The sequence below is a fragment of the Scophthalmus maximus genome, chromosome 6 (genome assembly GCF_022379125.1).
Source record: "Scophthalmus maximus strain ysfricsl-2021 chromosome 6, ASM2237912v1, whole genome shotgun sequence".
Lineage (NCBI taxonomy): Eukaryota > Metazoa > Chordata > Actinopteri > Pleuronectiformes > Scophthalmidae > Scophthalmus > Scophthalmus maximus.
This window is the reverse complement of record NC_061520.1, coordinates 11285714-11309377: the sequence shown is the minus strand read 5'-3', so window position 1 is coordinate 11309377 and position 23664 is coordinate 11285714. Positions and strand designations below refer to the sequence as shown.

Below are 23664 nucleotides of genomic sequence, written 5' to 3'. Positions count from 1 at the left end.
AAGATGTCTTTTTTTTTTTTGTAAACAACCTGCCGGTCGATGTCGAGCCAACACTTTGGACATGATGTGTAATTGGTAAAATGATTGTGTCAGCGACCTTGTGACATAAGAAGTAACTGCATAATTTAGAGGAAGAAAAAAAAAATCCATCCAGGGACAGGATGATTTCACGCTGAGTCTTCAGTGTTTTGTTGTAACCACCAGTCAGAAAATGTGTTCTGTAATCAAACTGTGTATACATTTACAAAATTACAAATTCCTCCTCAGTGTCCTGTTCAACAGTTAAAAGGGGTTGTAATGTCGAATGTCTACAAGTATGTATCATAAAATTATATTCAAATATAAAAACAGATCAGCAAAAAAACCAAGGAGCTCCCCTGGGGATATACGCTCATTCTAAAAACATTAGCCTTTCTTAACACGACGACATCCATTTTGCAGTGAAAAGGGAAATGTTAACGCAAATGTCTGACCCTTGCCGCCACCCTTTGTGTGTGTATCCTCAATACACAAAAGGGCGCCCTGTATGAGCACACAGCGATTTCAGTATTATGCTTTTGACCGTTTGTTTTTCACCGCCTGAACAGTGAGGTGCTGACAGGCGTAACCTATTCTATTATTAGCTCAATAAAAGTCTGGTTTAACGCGCCACAGGGAGATATTCCATCAGGACAGTGACAGCCAGACCTTTTCACGGGATATGGGGGGAAATTTTCCGCCTGGCTAGAACAATCTAGGAAACATAAAAAGTCAGCAACCGGAGATGTGTGGTCCAGAGGACCCGGAGCCATACAGACCCCAGCAGCATCCCTGCGTGTTGATTAAATGCTATTGTCTCCCGGGGAAGTGTAACAGCTCATCAGTAAGTTCCCCATAAAAACAAAACAACCCAAGTAATGCCTGTCATGTTGTTGTTGTTGTTGTTGTTGTTGTTCCTCCTCCACTGCAATTCTACACAAAGAATCCGTAATGGATGGACATTAAATATGGTGCCAACTAACCCTCATTCCACATAACGGTATGACTCAGGACAATATGAATAATAATATTTTTTTGCCTTCTGTAGTCCATCTATTATTTGAATGTTACCATCTTAGTGAAGAGACTGTGTGATGAGTGTGTGAGGCTGAGGGGCTGAGGATAGAATAAGGCCCCCATGTGTCTTCTGTGCCTACACAGAGAGCTGTAGTCACCCACCTTCACAGAACCTATTAGAGTAAGTGGCAGTTCTCAGAATATAAATATGCCAGAGTCAATGGAACAGCTGACAGTCTATTCTGGGGCCCGATCACTCACCAGGGCCGGGCTGGGGGGGGGTAAAGGTGGGTGGGAAGAGGGGGGCTGAGTCAATTTCTACAGCCAGAATGAGGTTATCCCGAGGGCCTCTCGAAGCTCATAGTGCCTCGGGCGGGAGGGGAGGGGGGCGGAGGGGCCCTGGGTGTGTGACGAACCAGAGGTGTGTTAGTGTGTCTGATGGTCAAAGAGAGAGACTGAGAGAGACAGGGGGGGAAGAGATCTGGAAAGTCTTTAGATCAGATATTCCCCCCCCAAAAACCCATTCTGATAGAAAGACCACAACTGTGTTTGTTATCACTGCATCTCCACCTCTGTGACCTCCTGTCTCCAGTCATCCAGCTGCGCCTCCTTCTGTCCCTTTGTTGTGGTACACTTAAAGATATCTACAATCTGTGTAATTATCATCAAAGCAGGCATGAAGGAAGAGGGAACTCGCTTCTTGCTTGAAATTGGTGCTTTTGTGGATTCATAGAGGTGTATTCTGCAGCAGCGTGTGCACACTCTCGCTCCATATAGCTCACCTGGGTGTTGATTCGGATGGCTCCGATCGATGGGATTTCAAAGTAGTAACCTGGAGATTAAGAGAAGGGAATCAATTCACTTCCGACAGAAAGCGCGTGTCCAGTCTGCCTCGCGTTGCGTGCCTGTGTCGTGTGGTGTCCCACAGATTTACATTTTCAAGAGTTAAAGCAGTCCCATTGAGTTCAACAGTGATCCATTTGTAGAGTGGAGTCTAATCTCTTCAGCGTTATTAGGAACATGTAGTGCTATCAGTTCCAGCTGATGACGCAGAGCCACACGAGCATGGTGGAGCCCGTGGCCATTGACCCCTCCACACTCATGGTTGTGCTGTAGGATGTAAATGTGGAGGCTCCTTGGGACGGCTGAGCCCCAGGCACCGCTGCTGCTGATTAGGAATGGAGGAGAGTGACCGACTGGGTCAATAACCACGCTGCTCCCCAAGTTATTAAAGCCATGAGTGTTTATACAAAGAGCCGTGAAATGGAGACAGCATCCCCAGAATGTTAAAAGATGACTCTCATTATTTTGACACATTATGCACGTTGCCACAGTGGTTCGTGTTGAGATGAGCCTTCTCCGTCTCATTCATTTGCACACGTGAGCATGCAGACATTACACACACACACACACACACACACATTTCTGCACACGCAGTCGCAGAGTGCAGGTATTTGTTATAGTTTTCCTCAGAGCAGCAGTTTGTCACAAAGCTTTTGGCCGTGTGCCGTTGAGGTGGCACGTGTGATTGGAGGGCAAAGCTCTTCAAAAGGTGAAGAGAGGAAAATATAGGCAGTGACTAAAGAGTACGGATGTAATATGGAATCTCGTCTGTGCTGTGCAGCGTAACAACAGTGATCCAATGTGAGTGGAGAATTATGATTCTAATCAATAACCTATTTTTGTGACTCTCATTTACATAATGCCTTGGCACAGTTAGATTTCCTTGGATTTTGGATATGGTCCAAATTACTAGGGTGTTTTTTTTATTTTGGCTTTTTGCATAAATAATAGTTCTACATAATAGTTAATGTGTATTATAAACGTGATGTGTCAAGTATGACTATGCCTTTTTCCTTTATGTAGACCAGCATGCACTTGTTTTAATTCATACTCAATTTGACTTGTTTGAGACGTAAACATATAAACTGCCATGACTTCACACAATAAACTTTGTCAACTCATTTCATGGTGTAATTGATACGTTTGAGGATTTTACTTCCAGTGCGGAAGGCCATCTTAAATTTGTGCAATATATTCTTTTTTCCCAAGCTTTGGATTAAAGGCACCACGTTTGCGGAAGACTTAGGATCACCAATGCAGTAGATCATATTCGCTGTTTTTATCCTCCATTTCACCAGTTTTTCTTTTGAAGATAACTCTCCTCTCTGTTTTGGATTTTGTTACACCGTTTGAGAGCATGGATAAATGGTTTCATTGTCCTCAGAGTCAAAGGGAGGTTACTTTCTTCTTAAGTTGGGCTTGCAGCTCAAGTGAGACAACAGCCAGCATCCCCCGAGTGGCCTAGTTGTGTGTGTGTGTGTCTGTGTGTGTGTGTATTTCTGCAGTTTGTCCAATGTGTATGTCATGGGTGAAGGGTTAGGGCCTGTTGAAGTGTCAGGGAGCGGGGCTCTGTCGGAGTGAGATACCAAAGAGTAATAAGAACTGAAGATATGAGAAGACAGCTCCATTGAGGCTGGTGTGTCAACACTATTGTCTCGTATTGGCATAGTCTTTAGTTCCCTGGTAATCACTACAGTCGCGAACAGCGGAGAGCATGTTGGCACAGAGGCGTAATCCTGGACTTCCCCCAGCCTGACGAGGAGATGGCACAGTAATCATCCTGCTACCAGACTCCTCCTGCTAATTAATAACAACTTCTGGGGAGATACTTCTGAAGCACTTGTTTCCAGTGGCAATAAGCTAATCAGCAGCAGCAGTAGTTAGCCAAGGCTTCGTACAGACAGCAAAAGGCCCCATGAAGGAACAGCTTCAGACAAACTGGAACACTGAGGGACAATACGGAATCAAAAGAGAGCGAAAAGAAGTGTCCAAATATGAGCAAGGCAACAACGGTTTGACGTGGGTTGAGCTAAAAATGGGCTGAGTCAAGATGAGATTCATGCAGACAATGTTAGTTAACAGGAAGAGCCGGTGAGCGTCATACGAGTTGTCAGACCGTCGGTAAGAGGCAGACGGCCTGGTGGCTTATTTTAGGGCCTGTAGTGGCTTTAGATGGAACAAATTGGACCATCACGTGCACAAATACAGATAAACCTTGGAGATGATAGTTTTGTAATAATGCAGGTGGATAAAAATATATATTTACAAACACTTTTAAAAATGAATTTCCTGGTAGAAAGTTTTAAACCTGTTGACCTGGATGTAACCACAGCTGCAATTTCTGTATCTATAAAAAGTGACGTATTGAATTGTAGGGCTGTTAACAGTGAATGTCACGGAACAACTTCTGTGAGAGGAAAATATTTCAAATAAAATTCACATTCAGGATTCAGACAGTCATGAACAACAAGTGGAGGATAAACACACCCTGTCAGACACGTCTTCTTTAAAAATAAATTCCTCTAATATCTCAGTCTTATATATCACCACTATATTGGTCAAGATCACCCCACTGATATATTGGATTGTGAAAAATGTCAGTATGGAATCACTTCCCTGCCTCTTTCATCTGCTTTACATATTTGACAAACAAACGTGCTTCAGTAGAAATATTTTACGCTACCTTTATTGGCACAAGCTATCCACTGCAAAGGGGTGACGTCATAATTATGTTGGCCAACGGAGAAGGTGAACACACGAACCTGGATGGAGAAAAAGAGAAGTGCAGAGAGATGCTTTCAAGAAATGCTACAATAATACACACAGGATTAAAAGAAGTCCAAAATTAAAGTTCCTACAGAGCCCAGAGACAAACTATACGCCACAAACCTCCTTCTGGAAGGCAATAATTTCACCGTCATGTGACAACGATGATGCACAAAATCTAGACTATGATTAGACTAGCGCCTCCAGTCAAGTCACACAAGTGTCTCCATCTCAAAGCTGCAGTGAGAGAGATGTCAAACTGCAGATTATTCCTATATGACAGCAGCCGTCGCGAGGGAACTCGATAGTAATGGATATCAGAATAAATATTAGTGGTGCTGAGGAAACGCGGGGGGAAAGGAGGGGTGGGAGTGACAACAAGACAGGAACAGAGACACAAACTCAGTATCTATTAGATGTACATTTTATAGGCTGTGATGATAAAGTGGTTAATTAGTCAGCAGGTCAGAGCTGTTAACACCAGCAGCAAAACAACAAAAGTGACAGAAGAAGAGACAGGGACACAAATCACAAGAGGGAGAGGCCTGAATCAGAAGAGCCAAAAAGGAAGAGAAGAAAGCTTGTGGAGGATGTTCAGATGCACAGATTGGAGAGCTTGGCAAGTCTGACAGCCTAACTAACGCAACTGCCTTTGCAATAATGAGACAATGTCACCCCAAAATGTCTGGAGACGTGGGGAGAGAAGGGGCTGCGAAGACGGTCCCTGGACATGCACGGTCTCTTGGGCTGGCAGAGCAAGGAGACGAATAGATAACAGCCTTATGGGGACAGACTCACCGTTTTGTTGGGCCAGTTGTACTTCTCAAAGATTTCCTGTGCACGATCCTCCCCGCCATCTGTAAACATCATTATCATTTTATTGCAGGTGGCCCTCGGGGCACTGCTCTCCTGTGGCACACGGAGAGAGAAGAGGGAGGAGAGAAGAGCAATGAAAGGGATAGAAGAAGGGAGACAGGTTAGGGGAAAATGCAGGAATAAAAGTGTGGTCGGGCCAGAAACATCATTCAAAACAGTGTGGTACTGCAGTTAATATTTCAAAGCAACAAACGGGAAGTTTACTCAGTACAAAACATTACGTACTGTAGATATTTTGCTTTCTATAACACAAAAAAATGGAAGAAATGGTTTAGCCATCTTTCCATAAATCCATTATCTATGTTGCTAATCCTTTGAGGGTCACAGTGGGGCTGGAGCCAATCCCAGATGACATTGGGCGAGAGGCGAGTAAACCCTGGACAGGTCAGCAGCCCATCGCAGGGCCGACATAAACAGACAAACAACCATCCATTCTCAGATTCACACCCACAGTCTCCAATCAACCTAACCTGCATGTGTTTGGACGGTGGGAGGAAGCCGGAGTAGCCGGAGAAAACCCAAGCCAGCACCGGGAAAAAACATGCAGGAAGGTTTGCGCGGGGGTTCTGCTTACCACTGAGCCCCCGCGCTGCTAAATGGTTTTCAAACACACTATAATGTAGTTCTAATTATATATAAACGTCAATTTATTCATCATCAACTATAACTCGTCATGTGGAGGCCCATAAGTACAGTACAACCTTAATAGAAATTCCAATTGGTCACAATACTGTACATTATATACATGAAGAGTTTTAACTACATTATAAGTTTATTATTAAAAAATAATTTTTGCTACATTTTGGTGCAAGGGATCGATCTCATCCGCTCTTTTTTTTTTTTAATTCTTGGCTTTTCATTTACGTTTACATATTTCCCACTTGGTAGTCATGTGCTTCCTCATATTATAATTTCATCATTATCATGTTGGTATTTCATTTAAAGTATACTGCACAACATTATTCTAGTGTTAAATCGGATTGTGTCAGTGGCACTTTCACCAGCGTGTCAACGCTACATGCTCAGAGCCAGGCACCAGCTTTTAGCATTCCGTTTTGATACCCGCACCCCGCCCGTCTGCACAGCAGCTGCCATTGATATGCAGGCCAACGGCATGTCAATCTGACAAGATTCTAATAAAGATTAATAATATTGCTACAATTACATATTTTTATTGTGCTTCTGCCACAAATCACGGGAGTGAGTCTGCCACAGACAGCGATTAAAGGGGCCTTTTCATTTCTAATTCTGCTGGCGAAGAGAGGGGGGGGGGGGGGGGGCACTTGGCTCTATGCCTCCAACCCCACCAGAGGAATATAAAGTATCTGTGGCTGATCTCCTCTGGGCTGCGCTCATCAATCATCCCATCAGAGCCCATTAGGGTGGCAGCCTCCTAAAATACACAGCAGCATACGGCGCTGAGGCAGCACCTGTGTCGAGGGCACGTGGACTCCTGCTGCTGACAGACTCCGCCACTGTGCTGGCTGCTGCATACGGCAGCACCACGCCATCGCAACAGCAGTTGTAATCAGACCAATCTGCGACGGTGACAAAACTCTGGAAATGTCTTCCACAAACCTGAGCCCCTCACTGTCAGCGCTGCTTAATAACCATTATTTTGTTTTTAATAATCGGATTAGACAGCGACCGTGGCAGAACGTACCGGAGCGACGGTACATAGCTCCAGCGTGTTAGCTCGGACTTTCTGAAAGTGCACAATTCGTCAGCCACAGACCAACAGCCCTCGCATCGCCCTGCCCTGTGAGGCTTGTTGGCTCTTACATTGAGAAGCTGTTCAAAGGCGAATGTGAAGCCAGACTTGTAATCTGTGGTTCCTTTGGCTTGCATGTGCATGACGGCCTCCTTGAAGATCTTCTTGTTACGAACGTTGGCTTGGACCAAAGTCCTGAAGCAAGGAACGACAGCATCGGCCTTCTCGTTGAACTAGGGAGGGGGGACATACAAATGCACTTGTGAGCATTTATGTGTACTGGCTTTTCCACACAAAAATACACCCAGATTTACAAAATTTAAGTCTGTATCCAACCGTTGTGGGATCGTGTATTTTTGTGTTTTCTCTATCATATGTGTATGTGTGGTTCATGGCGACAGGATGCAGACGTGGGCATGTGCAGATGTGCGCTGCCCTGCTTCTCTCTGGATGGCAGTAAACACTGGTAATTACAACTTTCCACACAAAGACCAGGTGCACCTGAAACACCAGTGCAAACCACTGAACAGAAACCCAGCCAAGGTAATATCATCTGTCTCATCTCATCCACCAAATTAGCCTAAGAAAGTGTGTGTGTGTGTGTGTGTGTGCGTGTATGCGCGTGTGTGTATTTCATCTTGTGTGCAGCGTCTATGTGTGATTACAATATTAGCAGCAGTGTCTGTAATAGCAGGTTTCAAATGTTATGTCTTTTTGAAGGTCACCTTCAAAATCTACTGACATTTTCAGGGCAGATTGATGGAAAATCGTTGTGTGAGCAAAACAGTTGACATTTCTTACTTTTTAAATTAGAAGACACAGATATCAAAGACATGAAAGTATTCAGAGCCACATATTCATTAATCGCCACTCGGTTACTTTCACATCTCTTCAATCTTTACATATTTTTCACACCCATATTTTTACACACATATTTTTCTGCAGATAGTTATTACACCCTGCTTCACATCTATCGTTCAAATGCTCATTTGTTACAATTTCATTCCCATTCATGATGCAGAAGCTAGTTTGACCTTATTGTTTATTCTTTGCCTTTAAAATAATCTGTATATTGCTTGTATATTATGTTTTGTATCTAAATAGTATGTACACTGTCTTAATAGTCGCTTGATAGTCACCGATTGCCTGACTTATGTATATGAACATGAATGAATCCGATTCTGATCTCCTGTATCACAAAAGGTTGTGACATACAGTAGCTGTGAAACAGGGTTAGAAAAATAAAAGCAAGCTGGTTTTAGTATCTATAATAAATACAATAAAACAAGTCATTTTAAATAAATTGTGTATTGTTATAACTAACTATCTCACCATTACAAAAGTGAGGCCACCGTTTGACCCAGAGAAGTGTAGTGAAGCTGCAGACTCAAGAGATGGTGTCCAATGATAATTTTCAGCAAAATTTCTGTTATTATAAGCTTTATTGTTTGCAAATATTTCATTTTGAAAGCCCCCATATTCTTTATAGGGGTGAAAATCAGATGCGTTCCCATCCAGATTACCGTGCTCATTTACTGCTCTTGGAGCTGGGATTTAAAGGCATACAGTGGCTAAGAGCAATGGATTATGAAGGATTACTGAAGGAAGTCTCCGAACGGAGCCACCGCACCAAGCATGGGGATGTGTGTGTGTGTGTCTGTTTGTGTGTGTGCGTGTGTGTGTGTGTGTGTGTGTGTGCGTTATCTGTCCTGCAATATAGGAAAACGTTAATATTCCCCTAAACATCAGTCCTAATATAAAGCTTAGCAATCAGCGGAGAGTGAAAGAGACAGGCAAGCAAAATCCCACATGGACATCGGTGATGCAGGAAGAGCGAATAAACTGTAATGAGGGAAGTGCAATGTTCCTGCTGCAGGCAATCAACTGGGAGCAGTGTCGGTGCACTGTGCCGTTCGCCAACTCTCTGCTTGATTACCACCTGCTTAATAAATACAACAAATATTTGTGTTCTTCCGGTATTCAGGAGTGATTTGTATGATTAATTGCAAATCATGCACCACAAACTTCCACTTACCCTGGCCACATTCACATAGTCATCGTCCGATAGGGTGTCCAGCATCTCCACCACGGAGGTTTTCATGAGCTTCAGAGTCAGTCCGCTGACGCTTCCGCTCCTGCAGAGAAGAAGCAACAAAGCATGGACAAGGCTCAGTCGTGGGTAGGCTGGTCTGAATAAGAATTCACATTCTTCTGTTCATGTCCCTTTTACAAAGAGTGTGTGCATTTTAGACAGAAGTGCAGCGGCAAGTGGATGAGGAGCACTTGTCTTCTTCTAACTTTAGGCTTTCTTCAGACCAACAGGTGGCACTAGTGCCCTTTGAAGGAGACACAAATACTCCAGCCACGGTGGCAACGTTGGAAGAGAGAAGAGAGAGAAGGCAGTGAGACACTCACACATCCACAATGATGACCATGTCCTTTGGAGACGATGCACCCTGGATATACCTGTACAAAAGACACAAAGAATTAGCTTTAATTTTCCCCCCCATAATCTTGGCAACTGGAGAAAGAAGCCAAAGTCACAATGAGCGGAGCCACGTTGACATGAGGCGACCATGGCTGAGCCCACTTAAGCTACAGAATATACAGAGAAGGCTTATGTGCTTAGAAGAGTTAATAAGTTGTGTTATGTACTTCAGTGTTGGCAACAGCTTCTGTCGGCTGACTTCAACAGAGATACTCCTCTGTTCTGCATAACAATGCCTTCTCTAAATAATTACTGCATAAGCCAAAGTAATTGCTAGTTTATAGTCTAAGTATATAATAATACGTGTTTACAATGGTTTGCACCGGACTGTTCAACCTCCAACAGACTTTTTTTTAATCAAGCCTTAGCCTCAGTCTAAAAGCCTTAAAAATTAACATCGACAAAGGCTTCATACAGTTTTAATGATCACCTGTACCCCATTGAGGCTGATTATATTTCGGTGCAGAATTTTAAATGCTTTTGATATTCAGATATTACAGCATTGCTTAATATTTATGTGAGAACCTGCTTGAATTAGCTGGTTTCTCGCTTCTATTTTGAAAATGTTCCACTATTTAAATCAGTTACAAGCACATTCTATTTCCAATACCAATCAACACGATCGCATTGTTAAACTGTTCATTCAATTGTTATCAAATCTTAGTTTACCTTTCTTTAATGAGTGTTTAGAAGACTTATGGGAATTTAAAAGGTAAAACAAAGGATTTTAGGCTTTAAAATTAGCACAAATTGCATGTAAGAATAGATTATTTTTACAGCCACACAATGGTGACGCATACAGTCTAATATACTTTGTACTGGGTCACTTGTCAGGGAGCAGCCTGAGTAGTGTTGACCTGTGCCGTGGAGAGTCTGTGCCGAGCTAAAGTGCTGTCAGTAACGTACGATAGCTGATGTTCTGTTTCTTTGATGACTCATCAGTTGGGTGTCAGATGCATTATTCACTCTGGCAGTCCCTTTGTTGAGAGGAGGCACAAGCTGCTTAAGACCATTATGCTGCTGCCGCAAAGAAACTCTTAAAATAGGGTAGTTCTGGGTGTGCGTCAGCCACGGCACAGCGCAGGCCCACAAGGCGGAGAAGACGGGACTAAACTAGCACGGCCAGACGACTCGCGCTCTGGAAGAGACTCGCGTGTAACGTCTGTCCACGGTTGATAGAGGGTGATATACAGAGCAAAATCAAAATCCACTCATTATGTTCCAGTGGCAATTAAATTCACATTCACCCATAGCACAAAGAGAGCTGAAATTGATGGAGATTATAAGCAATTTCTATGGCACATGGGGGGGGGGGGGGTTCCAAATGTGAGTACTAGTTTGACATTCTGAGGAGTGAGCAGGCGAGCAGTTAGCAGCCTTCTTAGGCAGAGTAATCATCAGGGGTCTCTTTCTGCTGGTTATCAGCCGTTCAGCTGAGTGTGGAGAGAAGCCAGCTGCCTGTGGGCCAGGCTTTTTTTTTTCTTCTTAATGCTCGGCCAAGCTGATATGGTGGTACAGCAATGGAGCCCCGGTAGGCTTTGCCACCGCTCCCACAGCGCTCAGCGCTCCCACTCACTGGCAGGCGCCGCTCCAACCTGCAGAATGACCCCCGACCCATGTTGAAGTGACGTCCCTCAGCACACCGCCTGGGCTGCTCAAATCCAATTTTCTCACACACACACACGCACACACGCACACGCACACACACACACACACACACACACACACACACACACACGCACACGCACACGCACACGCACACACACACACACACACAGACACACACACACACACACACCTGGTCACCGCTCTATGGAAAAGCTGCCCGGAAACCCCCAGATGGAGCAAGGACTCAGCACCAGCGCTACCTCCAGAACCTCGATTAACTGAGCGCGGCCAAAGTGAACATAGGCAAAATGTGTATATGTGTGAGGGGGAGGGGCGAAGGGAGAATCCAATTATTTTAAATAATAAAGAATGCCACATCAAAGGTAGAACTTGTGCAGCTCTCCACAACTGTGTGGCGTATGTAATCAGGTCTGGAACCATGAGGCATATTGGCATGCATGACTTTTATCAATTTAATTACTGAAATCTTAATTTGGGGGAGCGAGCGGGAGAGGAGGGTAGATGTGAGATTCCACACAGTGGCAGCTTCTTTCTTTCTCGAGTGGATGGGGCGCTGTGGAAGCGATCATCGATGCAGGACAGAAACTCAGTCAGAATGTGGCCCACGTCTCCATTCCCTCAGGCTCGTGGACGGAGACACCCTGTCTGGAGATTGAAGGAGGGTCATTTGGTGAGGGCTGATGCCTGCAGACCAACTGCAGGATTTCATTAACTCCTCTGGTCAGTCTATCTCTCACAGAGGAGAATGGTCCTTTAATGGACTTCAAGTTATTTTGATGGGGCTAAATGTTAATTATACAGCAATGCACACTTCTGTTAGTCAGTAATTATGGGTCATCACACAATGTAGAATCTCACAATGGTGGACCGTGTAAACTTTGGCCCCAAAATCTGCCAAGAAAATATCACTTTTCAGGCAGATCATTTCTCTCTAACTTTGATTGGCAGAAATGGGGGTTTAAGATGAAATATGTGAGCAGTGGCGGAGGGGAGAAGAGTAACACATGAGCCAGAATGGCGTCACTCAGCACCGAAGCTATAGTGCCACGGTGACTGATCTTACCCGCAGATTGTCTTGGTGTATCAGCGCTGCTCTCTTTCTCTCCCTTTAAGCCGCCTGCAGCACAACTGAATTGTCTCCGTGCCTCCGAGGAGAGAACATCACGAACAGAGAGAGCGGGATGGAGTCAAGGATTTTTAGCCTGCGGGCTGATACGCAGCTCCGCGGCTCTGACAGATAAAAATCATGAATCGAGGCCGGCATCGGCGTATAATTCTCTACATTTTGACTCATGGTTCCAGATGTGCTGTTTCTGCATGGATTCCAGTCAGTAATTACCTCTCAGCTTCTGCCCACTGATGCCATTCTTTCCCTGTCATTACCCAGTCTCCTGCGTGCCAAGGCCAGGTGACAAGCAGATGGGCCTGGCTGGTGCTGAACTGAGCCCTGTCGCCCTGTCTGTGCCACAGTGACACAACCGTCAGCCAGTAGACTCAACATATGAGCCTACTGCCTCTCCGTCCACTCGCTGAAAGTTATGGTCAGCATCTGACGGCTGGTGCCAAACCATCATTACCAGTGACAACAGCATTTTGTTTCAACATCACTATTGTACTGTGTTTATATATCAGGATGAGTCAGATGTGGTTCACTCTGAGCAGCTCCTTACAGAGGAAAACCAAATGTGAAAACTCTAATTCCGAGTCCAGCTCCCCTTCAATTCAGCCTGTTTAATGCCTGCTCATCATCTACAGGTATTTATATAAAATCTCACAAATCATAAATATGGAATATGAAATAGCAAACTTTTGTTGGCAATTCAAGTGTAACTGCCGGGTGAAATTAAAATATGCCAGAGTTTGAAAAGGGACCATAAAAATAAAACAAATACAAAAACAATCAAACCAAAAGGTTTTTTATGTTTTGATTATTTGATATCTTTAAAAAAAGAAAAAGAAAAACAGAGATCAATCACTAGACTGAAAATGAATTGAACAAAATTTCTAATATTGACAAAATCCTTATTCAACAAAATGTTAAACCTTTGCTGGTTCGACTTCTCAAAAAGGAGAATTTCCTTTTTTTCTGTTTTTTTATATGTTGTTGTGAATTGGATCTTTTGGTTTTGGACCGTTGGTTGAACGAAACAGTCAACATTTAGATATCACCTTGTTCTCTCAAAATTTGTGAGGAGCATTTTGGACCATTTCCTCAATACAAATAATCAGAATTCACAGATTAATAGATACAGGAAAGAAATCATTAGTCACAGCCCTTAAGAAAAGAATGACATTCTGTAATATATAACAGACTGTATCAGAAGTCATTGGAGTCAATAGCTAATTGCAAATAACATGTGATACGTAATATGTCATTTTTTTTCATTTAGTGATTTTATATAAATAATTGAAAGGCAAGTTTGTCCATAGCAGCCGCAGTGATTTGTATGCTCATAAAAAATACAAGAAAGCCATATCATACATCATGTATGTCACAAACAAACGTGTGCACACCATCGCACACGTGTATGTGAACAATATGTACAATCGAGATGAAGTCTGATTTGTGTGTGTATTAGACACGTGCTCTTTACACTGAGATGGAACAAGGTATCGCTCTAAATGAGAGGAGATTAAAGCGGCAGCATTCGCAGCCACCAGCATGCCACCATACACGCCGCCACCATCCCCCCAATACATCTAACAGAAACGCATTACACAAGCAATGAACACAATGACATATTCTTGGTCGTGGTGATTGTATTTCACTCCTTTTTCGGCAGTCTGGTAAAGGAGTCTCATTGGAATTCATGAAATAGTTTTATCAAGACGCAGCATTGTAAAATCAATACATTGACTATGCCTGGGGGCTAACTCTCTCTGGAGATTGTGTTTATGCACCCCGACCCATTCCACAAAGTGTTGTGCAGTACATTTAAATTGGAGGAATTATCTACAACATATATTTCAGAAACATGTAACAGATACATGAAGCGTGATGCATGGAGTGGCGGGGTCTCATTTCATCGTGCCACAGCGAATGTACAGAAAAAAAGAACAACTTACGACGGTATATTTTTTTTTAGAGTTGTGTGTGTTGGCAGGTGTGGTCACTGTAGTCTGTTGTGAATTCTTATCGGCTGCATTGTGCAGTGTATAATGAATGGGATGTATATACGGTACCTTCTGCATTGTACATGCGTGTCCACTATAATTGTGTGAAGTTTCTTCACAGTGGCGAGTTCTTATAAATACAGCACACGGGAGAAGTTTGCCTTCAGGGCTTCTGGGCAGGCAACCTCACCTAACTAAGTAGCTACGTTGCCAAAACTTAATCGAACCGCAACAGAAAACAATAATAACGACAAAAACTGAAACTAATACATAGCGGCTGTGGCTCAGGAGGTAGAGAGGGTCATCCATTAACCAGAAGGTCGATGGTTTGACCCCCCGGGTCCTCTACTCTGTGTGCCCAGGTGTCCTTGGGCAAGACACTTAACCCTAAATTGGCCCTGAAGGCTCTTCCAGCAGTGTGATAGATAAAAGCGCTGCGGAGAGAATGTGTGTGAATGGGTGAATGTGACTTGTACTGTAAATTGTTGGAGTGGGAGAAAGACTAAAAAAGCTCTACATAAATACAGCATTCAATTAATTAAAAAATAAAATGGGTCACAATCTCCTGGGTGAAATTCCTGTCATTAACTTTCCCCCAGGTCTTTATAATTCCTCAACTGGCTTCCTAAAGGCTTTCTGGTAGAAAACCCAGGAGGCTAACTTCTCCCATTACCTCATATACAAGCATCATGTACAGTAGTAACCATACCATAATGGGAGAACGGTATATCACACAGAGAAACCGTGAGTGTGTGTGCGTGCTCCTAAGTGTGTGCATTTGTGTTGTGCTGATGGGCTTATTATTTTATGGACTGCTGCTCTCTTAGTGCTGCTGTGGATGTGGCAGGCGTATAAAGATTGAATTAAGATAAAAATATAGGAGGACGGCGCCCAGAGAGCCTGCAGGGGAGAGACAGAGAGAGAGAGATGTTGTCTGCCATTTATTTATTCCACTTTCTGTTGATTATTGGAAGTGTTGGTGCCAATTCCCTATTTTCAGTTATGCCTCAAAAGAACACACAATCTTGTTAGATTTTTCCACCACTTTCTTGGCCCAAAAAAAAAAAGAGTACAGAAAATTGCATTAGTAATCAGGATCAATTATCAGTAGACAAGCACTTGTGTGTTAGTGTTGCTCCTAAAATGAAAAAAAAAAGAATAAAAAACTACATCTAGACTCAAACTGAAATGTCAAAGTTGTGACTGACTCTGTCTTCCTTTGTGTTGGATTTTCCTTCAAGTGGGGGTGAAGAGCATGAAAGATGGAGGCGGCGAAGCTCAGGGCTCAACATACTGTTGGAATGGTACTTTGGGCAGCCTCGGCTTTGAGGACTGACCAGCAGTCATAATATTTACAAAGAGGTCAGATTGACTTTTCGAAGAAATCAATATGTGATATAGCCTACATGATGTTGTGAAGCGGGGAGGTAATGGGATCTTTGCAACGCTTGGCTAACAGGACTCCATGGCGTTCTGTGATTATTTCTCCCTTCGCCCTTTCACTTCTCTCTCCCCCTCTGCCTCACTTCACCCTCTGCTCCGCTTCCCTTGATAACACGAACAGACAATCTAATGGACAAATGTTAATAATTAATGTCAGAGCAATTGGAGACAATTAAGTGTGTTGACTGGACCATTAATTTTCCTGGGGCCATTGTGGGGGGGGGGGGGGGGGGGGGGGGGGGGGAGAAGAGAGCCAATCCGCAGAGGCAGGCGGCCCCACCGCATCTTTTTTTGTAAGAAGTGCACCTGGTCAGCTCGGGCCAGGTGAGCCAAGCCACCATCCGTCTGTCCCTATGAAGCTACTTGTCCTGTACGCTACGGACCGGCCATGAATTCTGGCCCCATCTTCCACATCACATCTTTGACTGGGTGACTCTTACAGGGAGAGTCAGTGCAAACATTACTGAAGCATGTTCCTGCGATAGCATCCGTTTTTACCAGTTGCTATACTGGTATTTGTGAAGCTACAGTATCTATCTGGCACATCAGCTTATGTGATCTGATGTACAGTAGCTGGGATAGATACTGCCTATGACTCTGCTGGTGTTGACGTAAAAAAAAAAAATAATAATTTCGTGAACATCTCTGATAACTTTGGAAGATAAACCCACTTTACTACTGGGATTAATAATGATGCACAATTATGGGTTCCACTTTCTGAATGTTGTAAAGGGACAGACGGCTTAAAGCAAGACTTTTGAATTTTTTTAAAGGAGAGAAAACAAATTTATGCCTGGCAAATAAAATGCTATATTAATGAGCAATAAAACACAACCTGCGTCATTTAAGCATCCTCAGGTTTTTTTTTGCTGCTTTTGACTGGTATGATCAGTAGCACATGGTGGCTATTAAAAGCAACCCTTAGCTTAGATATTACTTATCATATTGCTTAACTTTATGACCTTGTCTGTTGGTTCTTCTGTCATACAGCATTTTAGGATTTCAGCAAATGTTAGCCCCACTTTAAATCTCAGTTTATCGGCAACAATGTGTGGGTTCCTTGTAAGAATGACGCACAGATCTCCATTATCTGTTTCCATGGGAAACACCTAAAGATTAGCTGATGTTTCCACAAACCTCCAAATTCTGTTTTATGCTCTTTAAAAAAAAGAAAGCACAATAATTGCAGTATAGTCAGAGTTTATATTTAACATTAAAAAGGGGGGAAAATTCAAATATCACATCTCCTGAAACACCAAGTGTGCGCGTGAGTTGGGTTTTGTCGAACTTGTGTGAAAGGGTTCATGCCGTTGTTTGTGTTACAGGAGGCGAACATCTCCTCCGGTCACATGAGCGCACATGACGGGCTCTCCTTACCCCTCCGACATTCGTGATTTGCCAGCCTCTCCGGAGAATGGGGGAGACGGCATGTTGCGACTATAATCACACCGGTCTGACCTGAAATATCATGACACTCCCTTGCCACGGTCGCGCCACTCAGCGCAGCTGGGCACAAGTTGCTAAGCAACAGGCCACAGGAAATGTCGAAGGCTCCGACATGAGGAAAAGCTTGACAGAGATGACAGTGACAAACATGGAGGACTAGGGGGGTGACAAGGTGTTTCTTCAGCGCAAAAACTACACCTCTTCCTCTGTCTAACCTTGTCACAGACGCTGCAGCCGCTCGGCAACCCCCCACATCCTTCTCTTCTCTTGTTCCTTCCTGTTTCCCCGCAGTCAAAACATGTGTAAGAACATTAAACCCCGATGAACTTGGGTTTTTGTGCTGTCAGATCAGCGGCAGGATTCTTGTTTTAAGTTGTGCTGCTACACGGCGTCTTGTGTTTTCCAGCATTTTTCATTTCACACTGGAGCACTGGGGAGACTTTCTTTGGGTGTTAACTTAATTCAATTGTCAGGGATCACCTCCTTAGTTTGATGATTACAGATACACTGAGGCGTTGGGCGATAGCTTCATTTTTTTTTTTAAAAAGTCTTAAAACCTGTGCAAATAAATAAATAAGAAGCTTCTATCACTAACTGACAGGTCAAACCTCTACTGTATATATCTGAATTAATATATGTGAATATACAGTATTCGCAACCTTCAGTACATCTTCAAAAGATTATTGACTCAACTGAGTGACTGATGATTCCTATTCTTAATCTAAGTTTGTTTTAATAATTTGTTGCAGGGATTGTTCTTTTTTAACAGTTTAAACTATTTCAACCATTGTTTTATGTTACTCTTATCTATGGTTTTAGTTTATGGATGTTAGTTTGGTTATGAGCACTATTTCAAGGTAAGGAGCAATCTCATTCTAATGTTGTGAAATATCAATGAATGAAACCTTGACCTTGACTTTTAACCTCAACTCACACATCAAATGACTGATTTTACGTTTAATGTACTTTTAATGGTCGATGTATTCACGCTCTTTCAGGCCTGGCAACATTTTAAGAATTCAAGACTGTGTGTTTTGCATCTTGTCCTACAAACTGAACCATAATGCAAAGGTTTTCTTTTGCGTGTCTTTTGTTTGTTTGGGCTGAGCCTTTTGACTTCATCCGACAGCCATGGCCTGACCTCAAACAGCCACTCTCACTGAGCCGGACTGAGACGGAGATGGAAAATGGGGTCAGGTCTAATCAACATTGCTGTCATGATTATGTCCAGTTCACTCCAACCTGTAACCAGGCAACAGGCAGGGCTGCCACAAAGCTGATGTGACAGTGGCAAGTAGATTGAATGTGGAAGGTGGACAGTAAGCCGGGGTGGGCGGGTGACGGGGCTGTTTGGCCTGACGCAGCCCAGATCTGTCCAGCCGATCACACTCAGCCAACCCCGATACTCCAAAAACGGATCAGCTGTTGCACTTGGAACCAGAGACAAAGGTGGCCACTTTAAACAAAAACATTAGTCCCTATCTTGTTTTGTCCTTGTAGCGAAACGCAGTGCATTCCACATTATCACTTACTGAGATAAACACGGGTTAGGAGAATGTTTTGGTCTCATTCCTTTAGACTATTTATTTAGCTGTAGGCTGCCGGGAGCACAGGAGGTCAACAGGAGACGGAGACAAATCACAGTACAGGAATCTTAATACGAGACTGGATTTAAGAATCATAGCCTTTCTTTCATACATGCAGGTATAAAGTAACGGTGTGTGCAGACATGCCTGAAGCAGCCAGGTTAGGAAAAAGATCAGAAAAATAACGTCCAATCTAAAACGTGTTTTCTAGAAAGGAAATGTCAGGAATTGTCATTCAATTTCATAAGACGCACAGAGAAGTAGTGCCGTGAAGTTGGTACAAGTAATAGTTCAAAAGAGTTCTATGTACGTAGGCTACTTCTTTGAACACCAAGCACAGAATTATGAAGATGAAAAGGCCTCATATTATTCAATATAACAATAAAAGACACATGCATTTTTACATCTGCCTTTTCTTGTAACACACAATTTAAAAATCAAACGTGTTTTACAGCGCGTGTGTGTGCGTGTGTGTACCCAGATCCCATCACAACAGTTTGTCACAATTTTAAGACAGCGTGACAGTGCTGCTGCTGACAGCACAGGTGTTGCAATGACAAGTTAAATTCCTGCAATTTTCCTCTGCTGCTGCTGCTGTTTGTATTTGTTAGAGGTTGTCTGCTCTGAGCTACACAAACCCCCTCTCCTCTCAACACTCACGGCGCCAACACTCACACTCAACGACACAAATTTATACATGAATTTATAATGTACTGCCAACTCTTCCCTCTTTTTTGAGGGGGACATCGAGGGTTAAAAGACAGTCCCAACATCATTATTTGACCATTAATGCTCATTAAGTCAAAATGTGCCAATTTAGGAAACAAATGCCCCTGAAAATGGATAAATGGATGCTCTTTTCTTATTTGCTCTTAATTTGCTAACATGCATAAATAATAGGGGGGGAAAAAATTGAATTACACTGACATTGTACAGAGAGGTTAAACCTTGGTGGCACTTACCACGGTCTTCTGCGGACGTCGTACAGGTCGATCTTGTTGGGCGCCCTCCAGGGAGTGGCTGAAGAGAGAGAGCCAGAAAAATAAGTTAGAGGCCGTACAGTGCACTGTAGGATATTTCACATCAGATTAGATCAAAGTAATCATAATTTCATTCTGTCCATTGAGTTACCAGTATAGCCATCTGATAAGAGATTGCCAATGTTCTGCAGCCGAGGAGCCCAAGGGTCAATTTAGACTTTATCTCACCGTGAGCTATAAGGCGGACTGTTGACTCGGTGACCTGTGGCCTACCTGGGTAGTAGCGTGTCACTCCAGTGGCGCTGCCGAACACCTGCCAGCGCAGCGAGCTGTCATCCCGGCGGTTTTCGATGAAGACCCGCTCCAGAGCCTGCGTCCAGTTTAACTCATTAAGGATGACCGGGGCTGTAGGGGGACACACAAGGAGACACACAATAGTGATCGGGTTAATATAGTATAGTGAAGGGTTTATTCTTTTTTTCTTTCCATAAGGGGATTTAGGGGATCTTTTATCATTGATTATTTTCCCCTGCCTTTATAATTTGTAAATCAAAAAGACAACTTCCCCATTTCTTCATTAAAAGCCTCAAGAAATAACAGCTAAATATAGTGTAAGCATAGAGCAAAAACACTCTGTTTTTTGTTCCTGTTAGTACCCTTAAGGTTACCCCTCCTTGCTGAACAACCTTGTCCGTGCCAGCAGCAGTAAGCCGAGCCGGGCACATAAGAATGGATGTATGCAGGCGGCTTGGCCGGCGGTAGCTGTCTGAGCGGGGCATCAGTCTAATCTAGCCGATCTCTGAGGAGCGCAGATGAGCAATCGGAGTTGACCTTGGAGTAGGTCATATGCCATTCGCAGCGTGGGGAGGCAGAAGGCACCTCTGAATTCTTTGATAGCAGAGCAATACAAACTGCAGTTTTCCGTGTTAAGCGGATTGTTTGGAGATTGGGAGTACGAAAGAGAAAAAATACCTAGTCTACTTCTGCATGTCCGGCTAAACACAACGTTGTGTGTTTTAGTTTTAAACGTAAGGTCATAGATAGATCTCACAGGTCAGTGGTACTCTGTGAAATGGATTTATGATTGTGGAGAGAAGTATTCATCATCAAGTCAAAAAGAAATGAAATAGCATGGCGGTGGCGGCGGTAGAATAACCACCACAGAATCACAGTGTATCGCGTTTCCATTCCACCTCACTCTAACTCATATTGTATAACCGCCCTTTTATTTCTTTCACTTTTGATCCTTACAACATGAGACAATATGCCTCCACACACACACACACACACACACACACACACAAACCAAAAATGCTTTGGTTCAGTTTAATAGCAGAGCTGAAGTCAGAAGATGGGGAGTGCAATCAGAGGTTTAATAGCCACCTGATTAAAGAGGAAACAAGATGAGGCGCTGAGCTGGGGAGAAGTTCACTCGCGTCTCTGATTTAATTACTCAGCCAAACAAAGCTAGATAAGCCTCTGAACCGACAAGTCCAGCTTTCCTCAACCCCTCGTCTGAATTTCACACAAATAAATGATCATTATCCACTTTTCCCATGCTTTTCAATTACCGTCTTTGATGAGCTGTCAATTTAGAGTTAACAAATATACCAGCAGCCTTCCCCCAGCCGCTGCTCACCTCCTCTGCTCGAGGTGATCACAATCATACTGTTGTTAACTAAAACATGTTTTTATATTTGCAGCTAAAAAGCTCCACATTGCCAAACTGTCGCCAAAATTGAACCTCAAAACAAAACAAAGTTTCATTACTCTCTCTCTCATCCTGTAAAACAAATGCTCACAAACACACGCGCGCGCTCACACTACAGAAGCACTAAATAGTGTCTGGAGGATATAGGAATATGTGAAAGCCAAATTACTGCCATCACCAAGGGGAGCTCCTCAACACGTTTTTCTCAAAATTCATAGACATAACCACAAAGGAAGAATGGAGGGGGACAGAGGCAGCCCTACAGATGGGAGAGAGAGAGGGAGAGAGAGGGAGGACGATTGATGAAAAGCAACACAGATATTAACACGAATGAGAGCCAGAAATTTCTCACCCATGAAGGAATGAGAGAAGAAAATAAACCTAATACAAACTTCAAACGTTAAAATGCTGATATGAAAAGAATCCAAGACACGACTGAGGTGAAAGAATTGCTTATTGGAAGAGTTTGCATATTGCGTAACAAAGGTGGAGAAATAGCTGTTGTTGGTTGTTAATCGTCGTTTTATATTTTGGAGAGGGGGCAGGACAGCTGAGGCTTTACCGTCATTGTAAAACAGCAGCTTCGGCTTCAGTCGCAAAAATAAGACAATTCTTATCAGTGTAATGGTTTGTCAGCCGTTTGTTGTGTGGTTGTTTGATGACTCGTTCCTGAAGCGTGTGTGCCAGGGACATTTCTGCAACAAACTTAATTGCTCCAACCAGAATTAGAAAGTAAAAGTGCTTTTATTAGCTTCTATGTCTCATAACCCATGTTTACATTACCAGCGTCCAGATGGTCTGAAGAATGCCGAAAAAGCGTTCTTCAGATTCGTTACCATGGGACCCGTGGCAACATTTTACTGATGTTTGCGCTGAGATTATCAGGGAGGCAAACTATGCATTTCAATTTCATCGGGGCCATGCAATACTCTGTGGTTAAAGAGCCATCTGATTAATGTGTAAAAACTATTATCCTTTGAGCAGGAGTTATCACAGCAGGTTGGTGCCGGGGCAGCCTGTGCGCTGCGAAGTCCCGGGTGCACTTATCTGGAGAGGCACTGGGTATGTAATGATAGCTGTCCCAGACAGGCCAAGGGCGAAGAGACATGCTGGGACCTCGGATTTAAAAACTAGCGCCATCTCAGCAACCCTGACTAACATTATGGTATAAACCAAACGCTGGTTGGATTATCAGCCGCATCGCTGCCCAGGGCTGCGCACACACACATCCAATTTTACACCAGCGATGTGCTTGATACGTTTTCTGAATGTTTGTTTGTTCACTATTTTTGGTGATGGCAAATGGTATATTATGTGTATTTATTCATAACTAAGTGCTGGTCTATGGAAGCAAATGAGAGACATAAGTCTTTCAGTCTCGTCATTCAATCAAGAGCAATAAAAGTGTGTGCGTTTCTCCTGTCATGTGTGAGCCACCCTCACTGCAAGGGATTTCAAGAAAGTAATTTCTGGGAGAATGTGTCCTATTTTTTGCCTAGAAAGATAAATAATCTTAAGCATATTTTTTCTTCAGAAGTAATTTAATTTTAAGTAAATATACTGTATCTAGCTTTGACTTAATAAGACATGCCAGCAAATATTAAGCAGATTTTAACCAGTAAGAAACAAATGACAATGACAATGATTTGAGAATTATCCCATGCAAAGGAACAAGATCGTTTTCTTTAAGTGCAAGGCCACTGGCATAACTCCTTAATTTCAGTATCTTATGAAATTACATCAATTAGGGTTTTTTTTTAATCAAATTTTATTCATTGCGTATGAGTGCTGCCAGACTGTCAGAACAGAGCCTGATGCTTCACATTTCACCGTGGTCTGGTCTATTATGCTGCTAGAGTGTCTAAAATATAAAAAAAAATTGACAGTGTATTATTGGAAAAGCTTATGCAAAAAAAATTCTCTCTCAGTCTGTTAATGATTGATCTGGAATCCAATAGTCTGTGTGACTATTGAGATTGTGGTCCGGACTGTACTGAATATTTTATAATTGTAAAAAAAAAAAGTATCTATCAATG

At 43.1% G+C, this 23664-nt stretch overlaps 1 protein-coding gene across 3 annotated transcripts in view; it reads right to left on the bottom strand.

Annotated features, from left to right (window-relative positions):
• Nucleotides 1-23664, bottom strand: part of cacna2d2a (calcium channel, voltage-dependent, alpha 2/delta subunit 2a) — a 149549-nt gene that overhangs the window by 16774 nt on the left and 109111 nt on the right. For all 3 annotated transcript variants that reach the window (XM_035630481.2, XM_035630482.2, XM_035630483.2), the window contains exons 7-14: nt 20191-20322; nt 19900-19957; nt 9647-9697; nt 9267-9366; nt 7303-7464; nt 5443-5553; nt 4562-4640; nt 1818-1867 (exon numbers count right to left, since the gene is read on the bottom strand). In XM_035630481.2, the coding sequence (XP_035486374.1) occupies nt 1818-1867; nt 4562-4640; nt 5443-5553; nt 7303-7464; nt 9267-9366; nt 9647-9697; nt 19900-19957; nt 20191-20322 (743 nt within the window). The remainder of the gene's footprint in view (nt 1-1817; nt 1868-4561; nt 4641-5442; nt 5554-7302; nt 7465-9266; nt 9367-9646; nt 9698-19899; nt 19958-20190; nt 20323-23664) is intronic.